The 15,626-nt window shown below is 37.6% G+C and overlaps 1 protein-coding gene across 1 annotated transcript in view; it reads left to right on the top strand.

The window, feature by feature from the left end:
- vav2 (vav 2 guanine nucleotide exchange factor) overlaps positions 1–13,146 on the top strand; it is a 210,795-nt gene extending 197,649 nt beyond the window's left edge. Inside the window, exons 16-29 of the mRNA XM_081391212.1 lie at positions 1,668–1,777; positions 1,862–1,963; positions 6,395–6,483; positions 6,614–6,627; positions 6,864–6,885; positions 7,184–7,311; positions 8,532–8,603; positions 8,720–8,781; positions 9,154–9,270; positions 10,087–10,174; positions 10,785–10,908; positions 12,204–12,290; positions 12,561–12,715; positions 12,927–13,146. Coding sequence (XP_081247338.1) covers positions 1,668–1,777; positions 1,862–1,963; positions 6,395–6,483; positions 6,614–6,627; positions 6,864–6,885; positions 7,184–7,311; positions 8,532–8,603; positions 8,720–8,781; positions 9,154–9,270; positions 10,087–10,174; positions 10,785–10,908; positions 12,204–12,290; positions 12,561–12,715; positions 12,927–12,974 — 1,218 coding nt within the window. The 3' untranslated portion in view covers positions 12,975–13,146. The remainder of the gene's footprint in view (positions 1–1,667; positions 1,778–1,861; positions 1,964–6,394; positions 6,484–6,613; positions 6,628–6,863; positions 6,886–7,183; positions 7,312–8,531; positions 8,604–8,719; positions 8,782–9,153; positions 9,271–10,086; positions 10,175–10,784; positions 10,909–12,203; positions 12,291–12,560; positions 12,716–12,926) is intronic.
- The last annotated feature ends 2,480 nt before the right edge of the window (positions 13,147–15,626 follow it).

Below are 15,626 nucleotides of genomic sequence, written 5' to 3' on the forward strand. Positions count from 1 at the left end.
CTGTTTTTACAAATCAATTTTTGCATTGTTACAGAATTCAAATAATTACTGTTCTTTTGAACTTTCTATTCATTAAAGAATCCTGAAAAAAATAACATTTTAAACAATGATAATAGCAGGAAATCAGCATCAAATCACCATATTAAAATTATTTCTGAAGGATCATTTGACACTGAAGACTGGAGTAATGGTGCTGAAAATTCTGCTTTGCCAAATTACATTTTAAAATGTTAAAATTAGGGCTGTCAAGGGATTTTTTTTTTTTTTACCTAATTACACGATTAATTTTTTTTTTTTTTGGTAATCGCACATCAAATTTGGCTGAGAAAAGCATCAAATAGACGTTAAAAAAGGAGCTTGAGGAAGAAAAAACAAACATTTTATTTGATACAACATGGGGGTGAGTAAATTATGACAGAATTTTCTTTTTTGGGTAAACTATACCTGTAATAATAGTTTTTTTTTTATTAATATGGAATTTTTATTATTTTTTATGAAATTATTCTCTAAATAAGAAACTAAAACTGCAAGAAGGTGGTGGTAAATGTCTAAATGAGTAAGATATTGAGTCATTCATTAGATTCGTTCAAACGGCTGATTCATTCAGGAATTAAGTAAATGGCTACATCTGAAATCACATACTTCCCTACTATACGGTAGGCGAAAATCTGTATGTGACAAAAGAAGTATGTCCAAATTCACAGTACTCCTAAAAGAGTATGCAAAAAGTACCCGGTACCAAAAAGTACCAAAAAAACACGGATTCATTCAATCCAAAGAAATTAAACACTGTGTTGCTCAGAGACACACAGCAGTTCTGCTCTGGCTTTATAGGTAATATTTTTGTTGGCAAATAATTGAGCAAAAGCAGACAATATTGGGTGTAAAATATTTACACAATATAAAAATAATATTTATTTATTTATTTAACTGTTGTATAAAATCAATATCACATCATGAGTGAGTTTTTGCATCATGTTCGTCACCTATCAACTGTATGAAATGTAAGATGACTTATGCAGGTCTGTGATGGAGCAGGTGCATTAAATGCATTAAATAATTTTAACATTAGATTACTAATTTATTAAATTAATGCATTAAATCAACAGCCCTAATTCAAATATATTTTTTGATCAAATAAATGTAGCCTTGCTGAGTATAAGAGACCTCTTTAAAAAACATTCAAATATCTTACTGACCCCAAATTGTAGTGTAGATGCATTTAAAATAATTAATGACTTATCCTGCATTACAGAAATTTTTATCCAAAGAAATTTTTTTTTCTAGAATGAAATTGTGGGTCCCACTAATGCAGTAAGCAGCAAATCATTGTTTGCGGCATGATGTAGCTAAAGGCTTTTGGCTATTTTCAAAAAAAGGAAACAAGCAAAAATGTCTCACCCAAACATCCTGTTTCAATAGGAAACTCGTCAATACAGAAAGAAAACATCAAGCGAATTGGGCTTTTAAAAAAGCTGTGTTTGTAGCATGAGATTCAATGGAACAGCCAAAGACACGTGTACATAGACAATTAAAATGATACAAAAAAAAAAAAAAAAAAATGCAGACGGATATGTGAACAATCCGAAAATATTTTCAATCCATTGCTGCATTCTCTCCATATCTCTCCACCATCCCTCCATCAACCATCTTCTTTCCACCCATAGTGGTCCTATGGCTTCTACCTGATCCATCTGCAGGGGAAACAGGGCTTCCAGTTCTTTTGCAAGACAGAAGATACCAAGCGCAAGTGGATGGAGCAGTTTGAAATGGCCATGTATGTTAGAACCGCAGTGTCAAAATTACACAGGATTTTGCTCTTTGATCACCGTATCACATGTGCGATTATTTATTCACACAGGTCAAACATCAAACCCGAAAGAGCCACTGCCAACCAGCACAACTTCCAAATGCACACGTTTGAAAAGAACACCAACTGCAGAGCCTGTAAAATGCTGCTGAGGTGAGGGCTCTCTCACACAACCGCCATTCTCGCTGAATTACTGAGGCGGCGCAGTGAATTGTGACGGGCTTCGACCCATGTTACTAGGCTACTGGTTTGACCTCTATTACATGAGCTGCTTCACTGATTGGCTGTATTTACTCGTGTGAAATCATACTGCGCTGACCTAAATTTGCCACCCTGCAGTGCAGATCAGTGTGCACATTGGCTTCTAATTATATCAGCTCCATGTTTCAATCTGTGTGCAAACTGGCCTGAATTTTGTTTGGGTGTTGAATGTAGCCGCTTAGTTGTACCGACATATGGAGTCACGTTGGGTGATTGTTGGGGCTGTATTAATGCACAAGTTGGCTTCCAAAGCCAAGCATCACTATTACAATGGCTCATGCCTAGAATTTGAACAAGCTTTTAAGTATTACATTTCAGTATGTGGGGCACTGTTTGCGCTACGGACATGAAGGATACCTCAAATTGTGTAGCCTGTTGAATTATAAGCAATGAAATGTGTGCCTTTGGCATCGCAGAAGATAAAATTGCACAAAAAAAGCATAGAATTGCATTAAAGTCAGGACCAGAACATCGTAGACTTTAGATGCTTACAGACACATTTGGTTTTTAAAAATGATATTAACTGTAGGACTGTTTTTCCGAACTATCAAGTGATACATCTGATCTGTTTCTGATCTGGTGTATCTACATCGTTTGCTATAGCAATGATATAAGCGTTAGCACAAAGCCAAGAAGAGACTTTCTCAGAAAACAACTTAAGCCCTATTCAGATGGGACTTGTTTTCCAAACAACGTTTGAGTTGTAATTCTTATTACCTGATGTATGTGATTTCATGTACAGATTCGGACGGGACTAAACATCTCGGTGTTTATTACAGAGGTGGGAGTGTATGTTTGCTAGATGTGGGTTTTACAGAAGTTCATGTGCTGTATTTGCGCGCCTAACATATGATGCATATGTCTTTTAATTAATAATTTAATATAATTTAAATTTATTATAAAAACCCTAATGAAATAAACTTCACACGAGTTAATAGAGGTGGATGTTTATTATAAACCCACAAAAGAGAGCAGAGAAATCAAGACAAGTGTCTTACCTGACACTCAGTAGCGGCTCCTGACCGTAAATATAGGAAGGGCAGATTCTAAGTCTTAGTGCTGGTTTATCATACACATTTTATAAGCTTTATATTCTAATCACTTAAAGGTTGTATCAGCGATTTCAGGCCCAAACATAAATGATCACAATGATTTACCAAAGTTAATAGTGTTCCAACCAATCACCGACAGGGGTGGGTGTTGTGAGGTTTTGCGCTCGTGCACGGCTGCCTATGACGGCTGCACGCGAACACTATTTACTTTGGTTTTGAGTGGTTGGTGAAACCAACTGTTTTTGTGTGCAGATCTCAGAGCCTAGGCTGCCTATAGAGACGCGTTTTTTTGACAGCATGCTTATGGGGCGGGCAGCTAGCGGATCGTTAGGAAAGATTAGATGAATGTGATCATTTATGTTTGGGCCTGAAATCACTGATACAACTATATCTATGTACAACTATGTCATATCTACTCTCAGAACAAACATAAAACAAACTCAACAGAATTATATAGAGGCTATTCATATGAGCATATTTAAACTAAAGGATTTACGTTTTCATTCATTTGAAATGCTACTTCACATTAGCCTGGGTTTCCCCATGCTGCCTTGCGTGCAGCGTGATTTTATTCACGCTGCTAGGCAGCCTGGACACCATGGACCAGATTTTCCCCTCAAAAAGGGAACCAATCACAGAACGGGGAGGGAGCCGCAAGACGATGACGACGTCTATGCGACACACCGAAGCAGTTTGTTTATATCTATGGATCCAACATGGCATCAGACGCGAAGTTACCTTTTGATGCAGCCTTAGAAAGTGTTAGTTTAGAACGCAAGTTTATTTCGTCTTCTTCCTCGTCGAATTTCTGACGCTCTACATACGTCATCTGTTATAATTGAAATGATTGGCTATGAGCTACGTACAGGCGCATTTGATAGACATTCGTAGCGCCTAATAAACGGCTCTGGGCATTCGTAAACCACGCCTCAAATACGAGAAAATGAACATGTGGTTCCCAGACCACGTCTCAATGAGACGAGGTCTGACGTTAGCCAGGCTAACTTCACACAGGAAGAAAAGACAACTAGTTACTGACATGATGCATATTAATATACACATAGTTGAAGCAGATTTGATATTGTCTTGGTCTAGAGTGAGGTTTATGTATAATAACGGGCAAATAAGTGGGGCAGTCTGAAATTTGCCCCGATGGCTCTCATTTAGAGTGCGCTGCAGTTCCATTTTTCACCACAGATTTACATTGGGAAAATTGTGGACGCTGTAGAGCTGGGGAGGACTCAGGCTCCCTCTACCCCCCCTTAAGATTATACATGCCTGCCGAAGCCATATGTTAAATTTAAATGTACCCTGCTCCCTTTACGAATTAAAATAGTCTTGAAAATCTGAAAAATATTTGTTTATATAGAGGTCTGTTTTGGATGATTATTTTGGTGAAGCTCTCCCCCACCTGCCCTTACAGATGGGCCACAGCTGCTGACACTGATATTAAATTGGGCAGTCTTAGGTGTTTCCACGGTTTGTATTGTAAGGGGTTATACAGTCTAGGACCCAAGGACCAGATGTTTGAAAGAAGACCCGGAGTCGGAATTATAATAAATTGAAGAAAAGTTTTACTGAAGATAGTTTGCAGTTTTATCAGCAGAAGTCAACTTCAAAACTCACACAGGAGTTCGTAGGCCGCCCCGCTTACAGTTACAAAGATCACAGCAGTTATACCCTACACCAAGGTCTAAGCTACGTCCTTGCTTCAGGTTGCAGTTTCTGACTGGCTAAGAAATAGATAAACACAGTAATTTTCCACACATATACAGATAGACTGAAGCATATCTCTATCGATTATGCAGCTGACACTCGGACCCTGAAGTTAGGCATGTTGTGACCTTCCAGGTCGCAGATTTGGGTTGCAGATTTTGCCGAAAAAAGGTGGTAGGTAATTTGCTAAATATTCAGAAATATTTGAAACATTTAAAGGGGCTAGTCTGTTATTTTATTGCCGTCCGAGTCCAGAATGACTTCTAAAGTAGATCACTAAAGTAAAAATATCAGTTTTTTTGACAAACACCAAGGTTCTGTGGTAATTGAATTGCCATCTGAATCCACATCTCTGAGTTTACAAGAAGAGATCAATTCAAAATTCGCTGTTTAAATCTTTTTTGACCGCTGAGCACCATACAATATCTGTTGTGATTCACTGTAATTTGCATGCATTTTAAAGACATACTCTTTCAGTACCAAAATGCTGGAAAGTATTTACAAGAACAATATTTCATCACAGCTCCATCTCCGCGAGTGGGAGCTGTTAAGAGCAAAAGGAAAAAGAGAAGAAAAGTATGTAAACATTTTTAAATGGGCCATTATTGTGGTAGGAACATGCATGCAATACAGTTTTAAAATATTATATACAATTATATGCATATGCAGCTTTGTTTACTTCATGTAAATAAGAGGCCGCATTAACTTATTTCTGCTAATTTACACATTTTTAAAATGACATGCATCATTTTGAGATGAAATGCAAGCAAATGCAAATATAGTGCGTCTATCTTCCTATTTTTAAACAGGAGATTTAAATAATCAAATAATAAATAGGATATTATTGAACTATTATTAAATTAAACATAATTATTATACTATTTTTATTCAAAGCATATCACATTTTATTAACAGCAGAGCAGACAATCATGTGACTGACCACGTGAGCAGCGTGTTCCCAGGTTCGTAGGATCACAAAACTCACTCCTTCACCGTGAATAAATCAACATCCGAATGCATGAGTTTTATTACTGAGATGTAATGCAAATTTATCATTACAGACATCCACATGAGAAACAATTACTGTCAGAATAGGGTTTTAGGAATCATGAATTTCTTTAACGTCCTCTGGGAAATCTAGTCCCTTCCAAATAGGGCTTTGGTCAGCATGGACTAAACTCGTATTAGGACAGTAATTGTTTCTTATGTGGAGAAAAACAAAGCGGTTTTGAATCTGGTAGAGACTGGAGTGTGGGCTCTTTTGACTTGGGCCAGTAAGCAACCACCTAGAAAAACTTAACGATTGCTTAGCAGTGCCTTGGCAAGTACTCACAACATCTTAGCAACATGGTTCTAAGTTATGCATGGGTGAGCATGACTCAAAATCAAAACAAATTCTAGTTGTGTTTGGATGAGTTTGATCTTCAGTAGGACCTCACGAAATGAAGACATTTTATGGTATTATATTGACATTTCTCGTTTGTCAGAGCTCTAGCTGCTTTCAGACCCTTTAGCATCAGTATCTCTCACTTTTATTTTATCATTCTTTCTTTAGGGGTATTTTCTACCAGGGATACTACTGTCCACGCTGTGGGACCGGCGTCCATAAGGAGTGTCTGGAGGTCATTACCATTTGCAAAATAAGTAAGTCTCTCACAGAAAGCTGCTTCTTAAAGAACCACATGTACATTACATCTGCCCTAATTAAAGAGAACAAACCACTGACCATGCTCTCTCTCTCTTGGTTTCTCTCTCTCTCTCATTATTATTTCAGGTCCCCATGATTCGGTGAGTTTTTAGTGGCCTGAACTAATAAACTTCCATCTCTCAGATTACTCCACACTAATGTCTAATGCATTAATCATCCACTCTTACTGACTTTGACCAAACTTCACTACTTTATTTAATCTTAAAGTTTCTCCTCAATTTTGAAAAACACTTTAAAGATGCCTAATATGCTTAAGTTAAAACCATGTTAAACTTTGAAGTGCATTAAATCATAAATTCCCTTCTGTCTATTGCAGGAGCCAGGGCTTCCACAATCAGGTAAGAATATTAGTAAAATGTGATTTTTGTCTGTCTTCTGAGATACTAATGCAGTTATGTCAATATGAAAAATTTAGATACTTCACACAGCTTCAGGCTCTTAAACTGAAATGGACCATATTCAGCACACATGCTCTAAAGAAATTATATTTCAACTCTCTGCTGACATCTAGTGTATAGTACATGCATGCAATAAACATAGGCTATGGGTGTGTTCTAAGATTATAAAATATAAGGGTCCAAGTACTTTGTTCTTCTTGCAGTTCTGATAAGATTTTTTTTTTATTGTGTTCTTAAGGTCCAAAGATGGTGGCCATCAAAAATTACAATGGTACCCCTGCCCTGCCAGGCAAGATGCCACTCTGCTTTCAGACAGGAGAAGTCATTGAGCTCCTGAAGGGAGATCCAGACACATCATGGTGGGAGGTATGATATTATAAAATGAAACATTTGCCATGTTTACAGTGATGACCTATTCTATGGTCCAGATTTTACACTTTTTCTAGGTGCCAAATACTAGTAAAATAGCTTTAGTTCAGTTGGCCCATTTTAAGAATGATAGTTTTGTTTTAAATGGTACAAAAACAACAGTCCCTTTCTGATGTAAACGAATCATATATTAGAGATATAACCAAATCAGAAATACAATTTTCTAACAGGTAAGAGACCTGTTAAGTCACAGGTGACACAGGTGTTAAGGGACATGGAAGCACCTAGCCATGCAGTCTGCATTTACAAACATTTGTGAAAAAATGGGTCATACTGTAAGTGGTATTATTGAATTATTGAAGCATTTAGGAACAGCAGCCACTCAGTCATGAAGCGGAACACCACGCAAAGTCACAGAGCGGGGTCACTGTGCTGAGGCGCATGGTGTCTGATGGGGGGGTCTGGGCTTGACAAATGCCAGGAGAATGTTACCTGCCTGACTGCATTGTTTATATTGTTTGGTGGTGGAGGGATAATGGTATGAGGCTGTTTTTCAGGGGTTGGACTAGGCCTCTTACTTCCAGTGAAGGGAAAATATAATGCTTCAGCATACCAAGATATTTTTCTGTACTTTAAACTTTGTGTGAAAAGTGTGGGGAAGGCTCTTTTCTATTCCAACATGACTGTGTCCCTGTGCACAAGGTCCATAAAGACATGGTTGGATGAGTTTGGTGTGGAAGAACTTGACTGGCTTAGCCTCAGCCTCATCGAACACCTTTGATATGAACTGAAACGGAGATTGCGAGCCAGGCCTTCTCGTCCAACACCAGTGCCTGACCTTCACAAATGCTGTGCTAGATGAATGGGCAAAAATTTCCAAAGAAACACTCCAAAATCTTGTGGAAATCCTTCCCAGAAGAGTGGAAGCTGTTGTAGCTACAAGGAAGTGGACCAACTCCATATTAAAGTCTATGTATTTAGAATGTGATGCCATTACAGTCCCTGTTGGTGTAATGGTCAGGTGTCCCAATACTTTTGTCCATGTAGTGTTTTTATGGCCAGTAAAAAAAAATCAATTCACACACCATTGGCATTCATTTTGGACCCTGGTCTTACCTAATATAGTTTGAGTTCTATAAACTGCTGTCTTATTTCGGGGGGCATAAAGTCCTTAATTCATTCATCTTTACCTGTCATTTGTTGTATTTTTCTCTAAGGGCAAGCTCATCCAAACCCAAAAGACTGGCTTCTTCCCCAGTTCCAGTGTGAAACCATGTCTAGACCCTAAGGTACAGATTCATAAAAACAAAATCAAATCATTTTCTTAAATTATTCCTAATACTTTTTCTTTCTCTTAAATATATGTACTGTATACTAGAATTTTTTGATGGTTTTCTTCTTTCAGCCTTTCCAGTCATTTTCCAGCCGTCAGTACTCCAGAGAAACAGATTACTACGTTTATCCCTGGTATTTATTTCATCCTGTTTGCGAACACATAGATTTTTCCATTTTTACTCTTTACAATACCAAGATACTACAATATTTATTTTGTTTGTAATCACTGTTCACAGTCTCATATACTAATAATATAATTATAGTAATAAGTCTTTGCAGCTATGCTACTCTCCTTTGATCCAGTAAAATTTGCATGGAATTATATATGTCATAACTAGAATCAATGATCAGTGATGATGATTGATTATCTTTAGGCTAATTGTGAGGCATGTTAGGTCTTTATTGTGTTTTAATGAGGTAACGACCTCTGTGAGAGCTCCTGTAATGATGTACAGGGTATTGAACGGGATTGTGAATGAGTTGTGTTTTCCCTGTGGGCTTCAGGTTTGCAGGAAACATGGAGCGGCAGCAGGCTGACAACCTGCTCAAGTCTCACAGCAGCGGCACCTATCTGATCCGAGAGAGAACAGCAGAGGCTGAGAGATTCGCAATCAGCATCAAGTGAGTATTACATGTATTCATGTCCACAATAGAACAATCTGTCCGTCATCTTTTAGTATTTTGTCAGTTATTAGCTATTTTCCATCCACCTATTTTAATGCGCATTTTGGGATATCACACAAAAAAATCGCTGGATGGAAACGCCAATATGCACATGAAAAACGTATGCGCTCAGTTGAGGCGGATCTTTTTTTTTTATCCAATAAGAAGACATGCACGTAAAATATAATAAAAAAAAAACATTTATCAAATAAATCCCTCAATGCACAACAAAAAACCTTGCCTCATCAGTGGTTGTGATTGGATAACTGGAGTAACCAGTGGACCAATTTCATTGCACATCATCTTTAATGTTGGTTTGATCATTCTGATATGGCTGAGCCGAAGTCTGTCATAAAAATCGATTTGGTTTAATTCCCTCCCAGAAGTGTCTCACATGATTGCATGTCCAAACACCAGGAATCCGAACACCAGATAACATTAAAGCGTTTATTGGGTTTTGCCTGCACGCTCTAAAACACAAGTCATTTATAATGTAGGAAAAAAGAGCCACAGTGGATTCCCTGACTGCAGCAACTTCCATTTTTATTACATATACCTTATTTTGTGCCAATTTCCCAGGAAGTGACGATTTTGGGACACATGGGATGGAAAGAGTACATTATTCACAAATGTTTTAGACGATATTCCAATTTTGCACAAGTTAAATTCGCAACTAAATAAATATGCCTTCCATATATAGTATGAGATGCAATATTATTGGGAAACGTTCTGTGAGTTACGTGAATGATGGGAACATTTCTCTCCTTTTAACAGGTTTAATGATGAAGTGAAGCATATTAAAGTTATTGAGAAAGATAACTGGATTCACATTACAGAGGCAAAGAAGTTTGAAAGCCTTCTGGTAAGAGAAATGTCTTTGTTGAAATGAGAAATTTTTTGGTGAAGACTGCATTGAAAAACTTTTTCTGCAGTTTTACACAATTAATTCACTCAAAGCTCTTAACATACAGATTTCAGTCCAGGTTTCACTTTAGATATTTTCTTTTTGTGTCTATACTTTGTACACACTAACATTCAAACATTTAAGGGTAAGATTTATTTTAAAAAAGAAAAATATTTAAAATATTTATATTTCAAATGAATGCAGTTTTTTTTTTACTTTCTATTCATCCATTAAGATACAGTGTATATATATATATATATATATATATATATATAGTTTTTTATATAGTAATGTTATTTTATTTTACAGTTAGTAATGATATTTCACAATATTACGTTTTTGTTTTTTTGTTTTTTTATAGCCATATGTAGCACGGCTGCCAAAAAACAAGATGTGTGATACTAATACGGCTCTGGTTCATTTACATAGAACCAAAGCCTAATCTAAGCCTACCTAAATCAAAAAAAAAAATCCCTTGCAAATATTGGTATTTCTTCTGGAAATGCAGTTTCTCAGCTTCTTTTCTGAAACTTCTGTAAGTAACTTTAGATATGTTTCTTTGTTACAGGAGCTTGTGGAGTATTATCAGATTCATTCACTGAAAGAGAGCTTTAAGCTGTTGGACACGACATTACGGTACCCTTACAAATCCCGGGAACGCTCAAGCTCTCGCACCAATACCCGCTCACCAGGTAAACGTTCACTGCCATAATTCTCTATCTTTTTATCTCTCCTTCTTCTTCTCCATTACTCCCTTCTTTTTTTATTTTCACTCTTCTGCTTTTTTGCTTTCTCTCTCCCGCATTTATTATTGAGCCCCCACCAGTCTGGCCAGCAGCCTTCCACAATCTTTGGACACACTCTGGAAGTCTGAACAAACAAACCCTGCCAGCTGGTCCCGCCCTCACATTCTGTATGCTCCGCCTTCTGGTATTTCAACTGTCAGTCATCTTAGGCTTGGTTGTTAAGGAGCCGCCCACTCTGGCTGAGCTGAATAGGTTCTAGTAAACAGATGCTTCATTGGATGTATTATAAGTTATGCGCCTTTGTTCTCCTTCCAGCCAAGCTTAACTATTATTCACTGATATTAATGCAAGTGTGTAAAGACAGTGCCTGTTTCTGAGAATGTGGAAGCTGCCTAAAGGAATCATTCACCTAAAAATGAAAATTTTGTCATTCATTCACCCTCATTTTGTTTCAAACCTCAATGACTTCCTTCCATGGAACAGAAAAGGACAGAATGTTCACTGTGTTCTTTTCCATACAGTGAATAGTGAATACAGTGAAGTCTTTTTCCTCATCAAGGCTGCAATTATTTGATAAAAAAAATTTTGTTAAAGCAGTATTATTGTAAAATATTATTACAATTTACTATTTTAATATATTTTAAAATGTAATTTATTCCTCTGAATTTTCAGCATCATTACTCCAGTCTTCAGTGTCACATGATCCATCAAAAATTATTCTAATATGCTGATTTGTTGCTCAAGAAACATTTAATATTAGTATCAATGTATCAACTACTTAATATATTTGTGGAAACCATCATACAATTTTTTTTCAGGATTTTTATTTGTAACAATGTAAAATTCTTTATTATAAATGTATTCTCACTAAATAAAGGTATCAAATCAATATCTTTCAAAAAAATTATAATGACTCAAACCTTTTAAAAGGTAGTGTATATAGATGAAGAAATTAGTTTAGATTGCATTGGAACAACATGTCAGAGTAACTGATTTTTGGGTCTTCTGCATCTGTAAGAATTCTAGCTACTTTTTTCCACATGCATACAAACATACACACACCTAACTGACTCTGTTACCTTGTCTTATTTTGGTAAGGAAACCACGTCCTTGAACTTTCTTTACCCTGTTGTGATGTGCAACTCTGCTGTGCCTTCCTCATTTATTTGTTTGCGCTCTCTCTCTCTCTCTCTCTCTCTCTCTCTCTCTCTCTCTCTCTCTCTCGCTCTATTCTGTCTCAGCAGCCACCTGTGCTTCCTACAACTTCTCCTTCCTCAGTCCTCAGGGCCTCAATTTCTCCTCTCAAAGCTCTGCTCCCTTCTGGTCAGGTACTGCGCTTTTTGCTCATGCTTTTGCATCTTCCATGCCACCTCCCCCAATTCCTCTTAAATTTCAGTCGCTTATCCACATCTATCCACCCTGGTTGTGTTTTCAGCATCCTCTTGTTAGGGCTTCAGAAATGTATAAAATTCTTGTAATAATACAGCATTCATTTACATCTCACGCACAATGTCAAATTGTCCACTCATCTGTTGTATAAGCATTTAATGGCGCTCTTCAGCATTTTACATGCACTAATCTCCAGATGTTGTTGACAGTGTTCACGCCCAGGGTAGTCAGCACAGCTGTGGCACGATACAACTTTGCCGCTCGAGACATGAGAGAGCTGTCCTTGCGAGAAGGGGACGTCGTCAAGATCTACAGCAAGATTGGTGGAGACCAAGGCTGGTGGAAAGGAGAGGCCAATGGCAGGGTAATAAAGCAAGCAAATGTTATGAGCAAATGAAAAATTGTTTGTAGTTTATTGTTTGTAAAACATCCAGTTGGAATACATTGGCCAATCACATTAGAAGCCCTGAATTAACAGTTGTATAATGAAAAACTGAGCAAAATTTGAACATTTATTCTCAATGTGCGAGTCTGAGGTTGTATATTCTCAGATTCTGTCTCTGTTTTCCATTCAGATTGGATGGTTCCCCTCCACGTACGTCGACGAGGAGGGGGTGCAGTGAAACTTTGGAGTCACAAATCGTCCAATTGCATTCTGATCCGCAGCCCTCTGAGAGGACTCTTTGGTTTCCAAGGCAACACCTAATGAAAGTCTTTTCGCTGGAAACATATTTTACAATGAATATTTGTACTTCTGTCTCTTTTCATCATGTACGAATATGCTTTTTCCCTTTCTCGGAATGTCTGTGTGATCTCTGTGAAGAAAACTGCTCGGAGTCTGTTTGTTCTCAGTGTCGGGAGGAGGAAACTGTGAACAGAGCAGAACTTAAAGTGGCCAAAGGACAAGCATGACTTTAAGTTTGTACAGTAATACCTGTAACGTGCGCTGACGGCCACAGGGGTATAATGGGGGGTGGGGACATATAAATAAATAAATATATATATAAATATAATTTATTAAAGAGATATATCTATGATTAGAATGCAATGCTGAACATTTGTTCAACAGCACCAATGCAAAGAATATAGAAGAGCAGAGCAGATGCACTTTGCATTTCTTTACAGAGAGAATTTGCCTTAGTAAATGGTAATGCCTTTAGATGTGGAGGTAAAGAGATGGATTCAGACTCATCTTGCACATACAAATTCGTACATCTACCCTGTCCAAAAATATGGTGCCTTTTTATACATGTCTTCACTCCCAACAGAGTCTGGTTTAAATGGCTGCAGCATTAACGCCCTGTTCTGTAGTGGTGCTCTCTCACGACCCTATCCGCCCATTCAGCTGGACTCTGCTCAACCAGAGGACTATAAAAGAGACTCAACTATTCTTGGACTGAAATGAGCAGATGTCAGATCTGCCCATCATCTCACTGGAACAAGGGGAAGCTAACCAGAAGTTTTCAGTCTTGGCTGGGATTGCTTTTACAGTGAAAATACAACCACCATCATGTCTTCCTCTTCCTTCAAGAGTATGGCAAAAGTGCAATGGAGTATCAGGAAGAGGTTCCTTAAACACTGTTAGCTGTGATTAGCATTTATTTCCATGTTCTTAGTGGTCCAGATTTGGACTGAAAAGGGAAAATTTAATGCTGTTCTGTGCACTGATTTTCATGAATACCCAGAGGTTTTTGTGATTTTTTTTTTTTTTTTTTTTTTTTTTTTTGCCTTCTACAAGCACATACATATTGCCATTTCATGTTTCTCGTCTGCAGCCTGCCGCATTACAGTATCTTGCCTTACTGGTGGGCACTTGGTGCTACAGTCCTACATATTGAAATCCCTGAGTTAGGGCAGAATTTTCTCTTTTGCTGTTGTTGTGGACGAGGAGACCCACTGCTGAAGAACCTCAGCCATCAAGTGCACTTTATCTGTCCAGAGACCTTTTAACACAGGACATCACACTGCAGACCAGGACATTAAAATTTCATATTATTTAAAAAAAAAAAAAAAAAAAATCAATGTCCTTATTTTTTACCTCTGGAGGGGAAAAAAAGAGAGTATAAAATCCTTGACACTATGATCAGTGGTCCCTCAAAGTCTGATAATGAACATACTGTAAACTCCGTAAGTGCATGGATGTGTCCCTCAAACAGTCCTTGGAGAAAAACCTTTTGCTGTTGCCGGCCATCATAAATCGAACTCGTAAATTGAGGTGGGAGAGTGCTGGACTCTAATAAAGCATCGGACATTTTAGCCGTGCTCCAGGCTTGAATACAGCTGTCTGCAGTGATGAAAGAGTGCAGCTCATGTCAAGGTAGCGCTGGCTTAGTACCTGTTTGTGTGTAGTGGACAAAAAAAACCATTGCATGTGGTCATAGATATTACAACTGCTGTCCGTGGATCCTGAAAAAAAAAAGATTAAAAAAAAATGTGTACATTTTTTTTGAATGGTCAGTTATTTGGAAACTGAGTTCTATCATGAAATAAATATTTCTTTTTTGCCTATTTGTGGTGTCCTCATTGTTATGATCGATGGATGGATAGTCGTGTGTAGATAGTGATGGATGGATAGATAGGACAATACCTACTGGTAGTTAATGCAAGACTGCTCACACCAACAGTACATTCTCTAATGTGTATGTTTAGGATTGCCACTAGGGGGAGCCAACTTACTAGCCTTTTTCCATGACATTGAAAGCACCTGACATGATTTTAAGTTGAATATTTTTAATTTAGCTTGTGAAAGAGTCAGACTGGTCATATGCCATGGTTACAGCTGTTCATACCATTTTCTCTAAAATACTGGCAGGAATCTAAGCACCATCTGTCACCATCACATCAAGATCAGATCCACCATAATAGATCTGTTCACCTACTGACAGAGCTCCCTCTTTGCTTTTAGTATGAATATGTTAGCCTTACTGTTATCAATAAGGTAGTGATCAAAACAATGACAAATTTTGCATTTAGAAGATAAGCATTATCTCACTTCCGCCAATATGGATCAAATAATTTTGATAGACATCAATCGGGACTTCAGCTTCTCATCAGATTTTCTGTCCAATCACATATAAGCCTCTCACTGTGACACTATGGTATATTCACACCAGCCAGGCATAATTAACTGCAAGAGAAGGGTTGCTACAATATGTTACGAAGAGTCCATTTGGTAGAAGAAGCTATTTGGTGAGTATACGTTTTGTGATAGTTCATAATTTGGTTTTTAGTCAAAAGCATCCTTAGTAGTTTAAATCCCTTTTTAGTGGCATGTT

The sequence above is a fragment of the Scardinius erythrophthalmus genome (assembly GCF_964197995.2).
Source record: "Scardinius erythrophthalmus genome assembly, chromosome: 17".
Lineage (NCBI taxonomy): Eukaryota > Metazoa > Chordata > Actinopteri > Cypriniformes > Leuciscidae > Scardinius > Scardinius erythrophthalmus.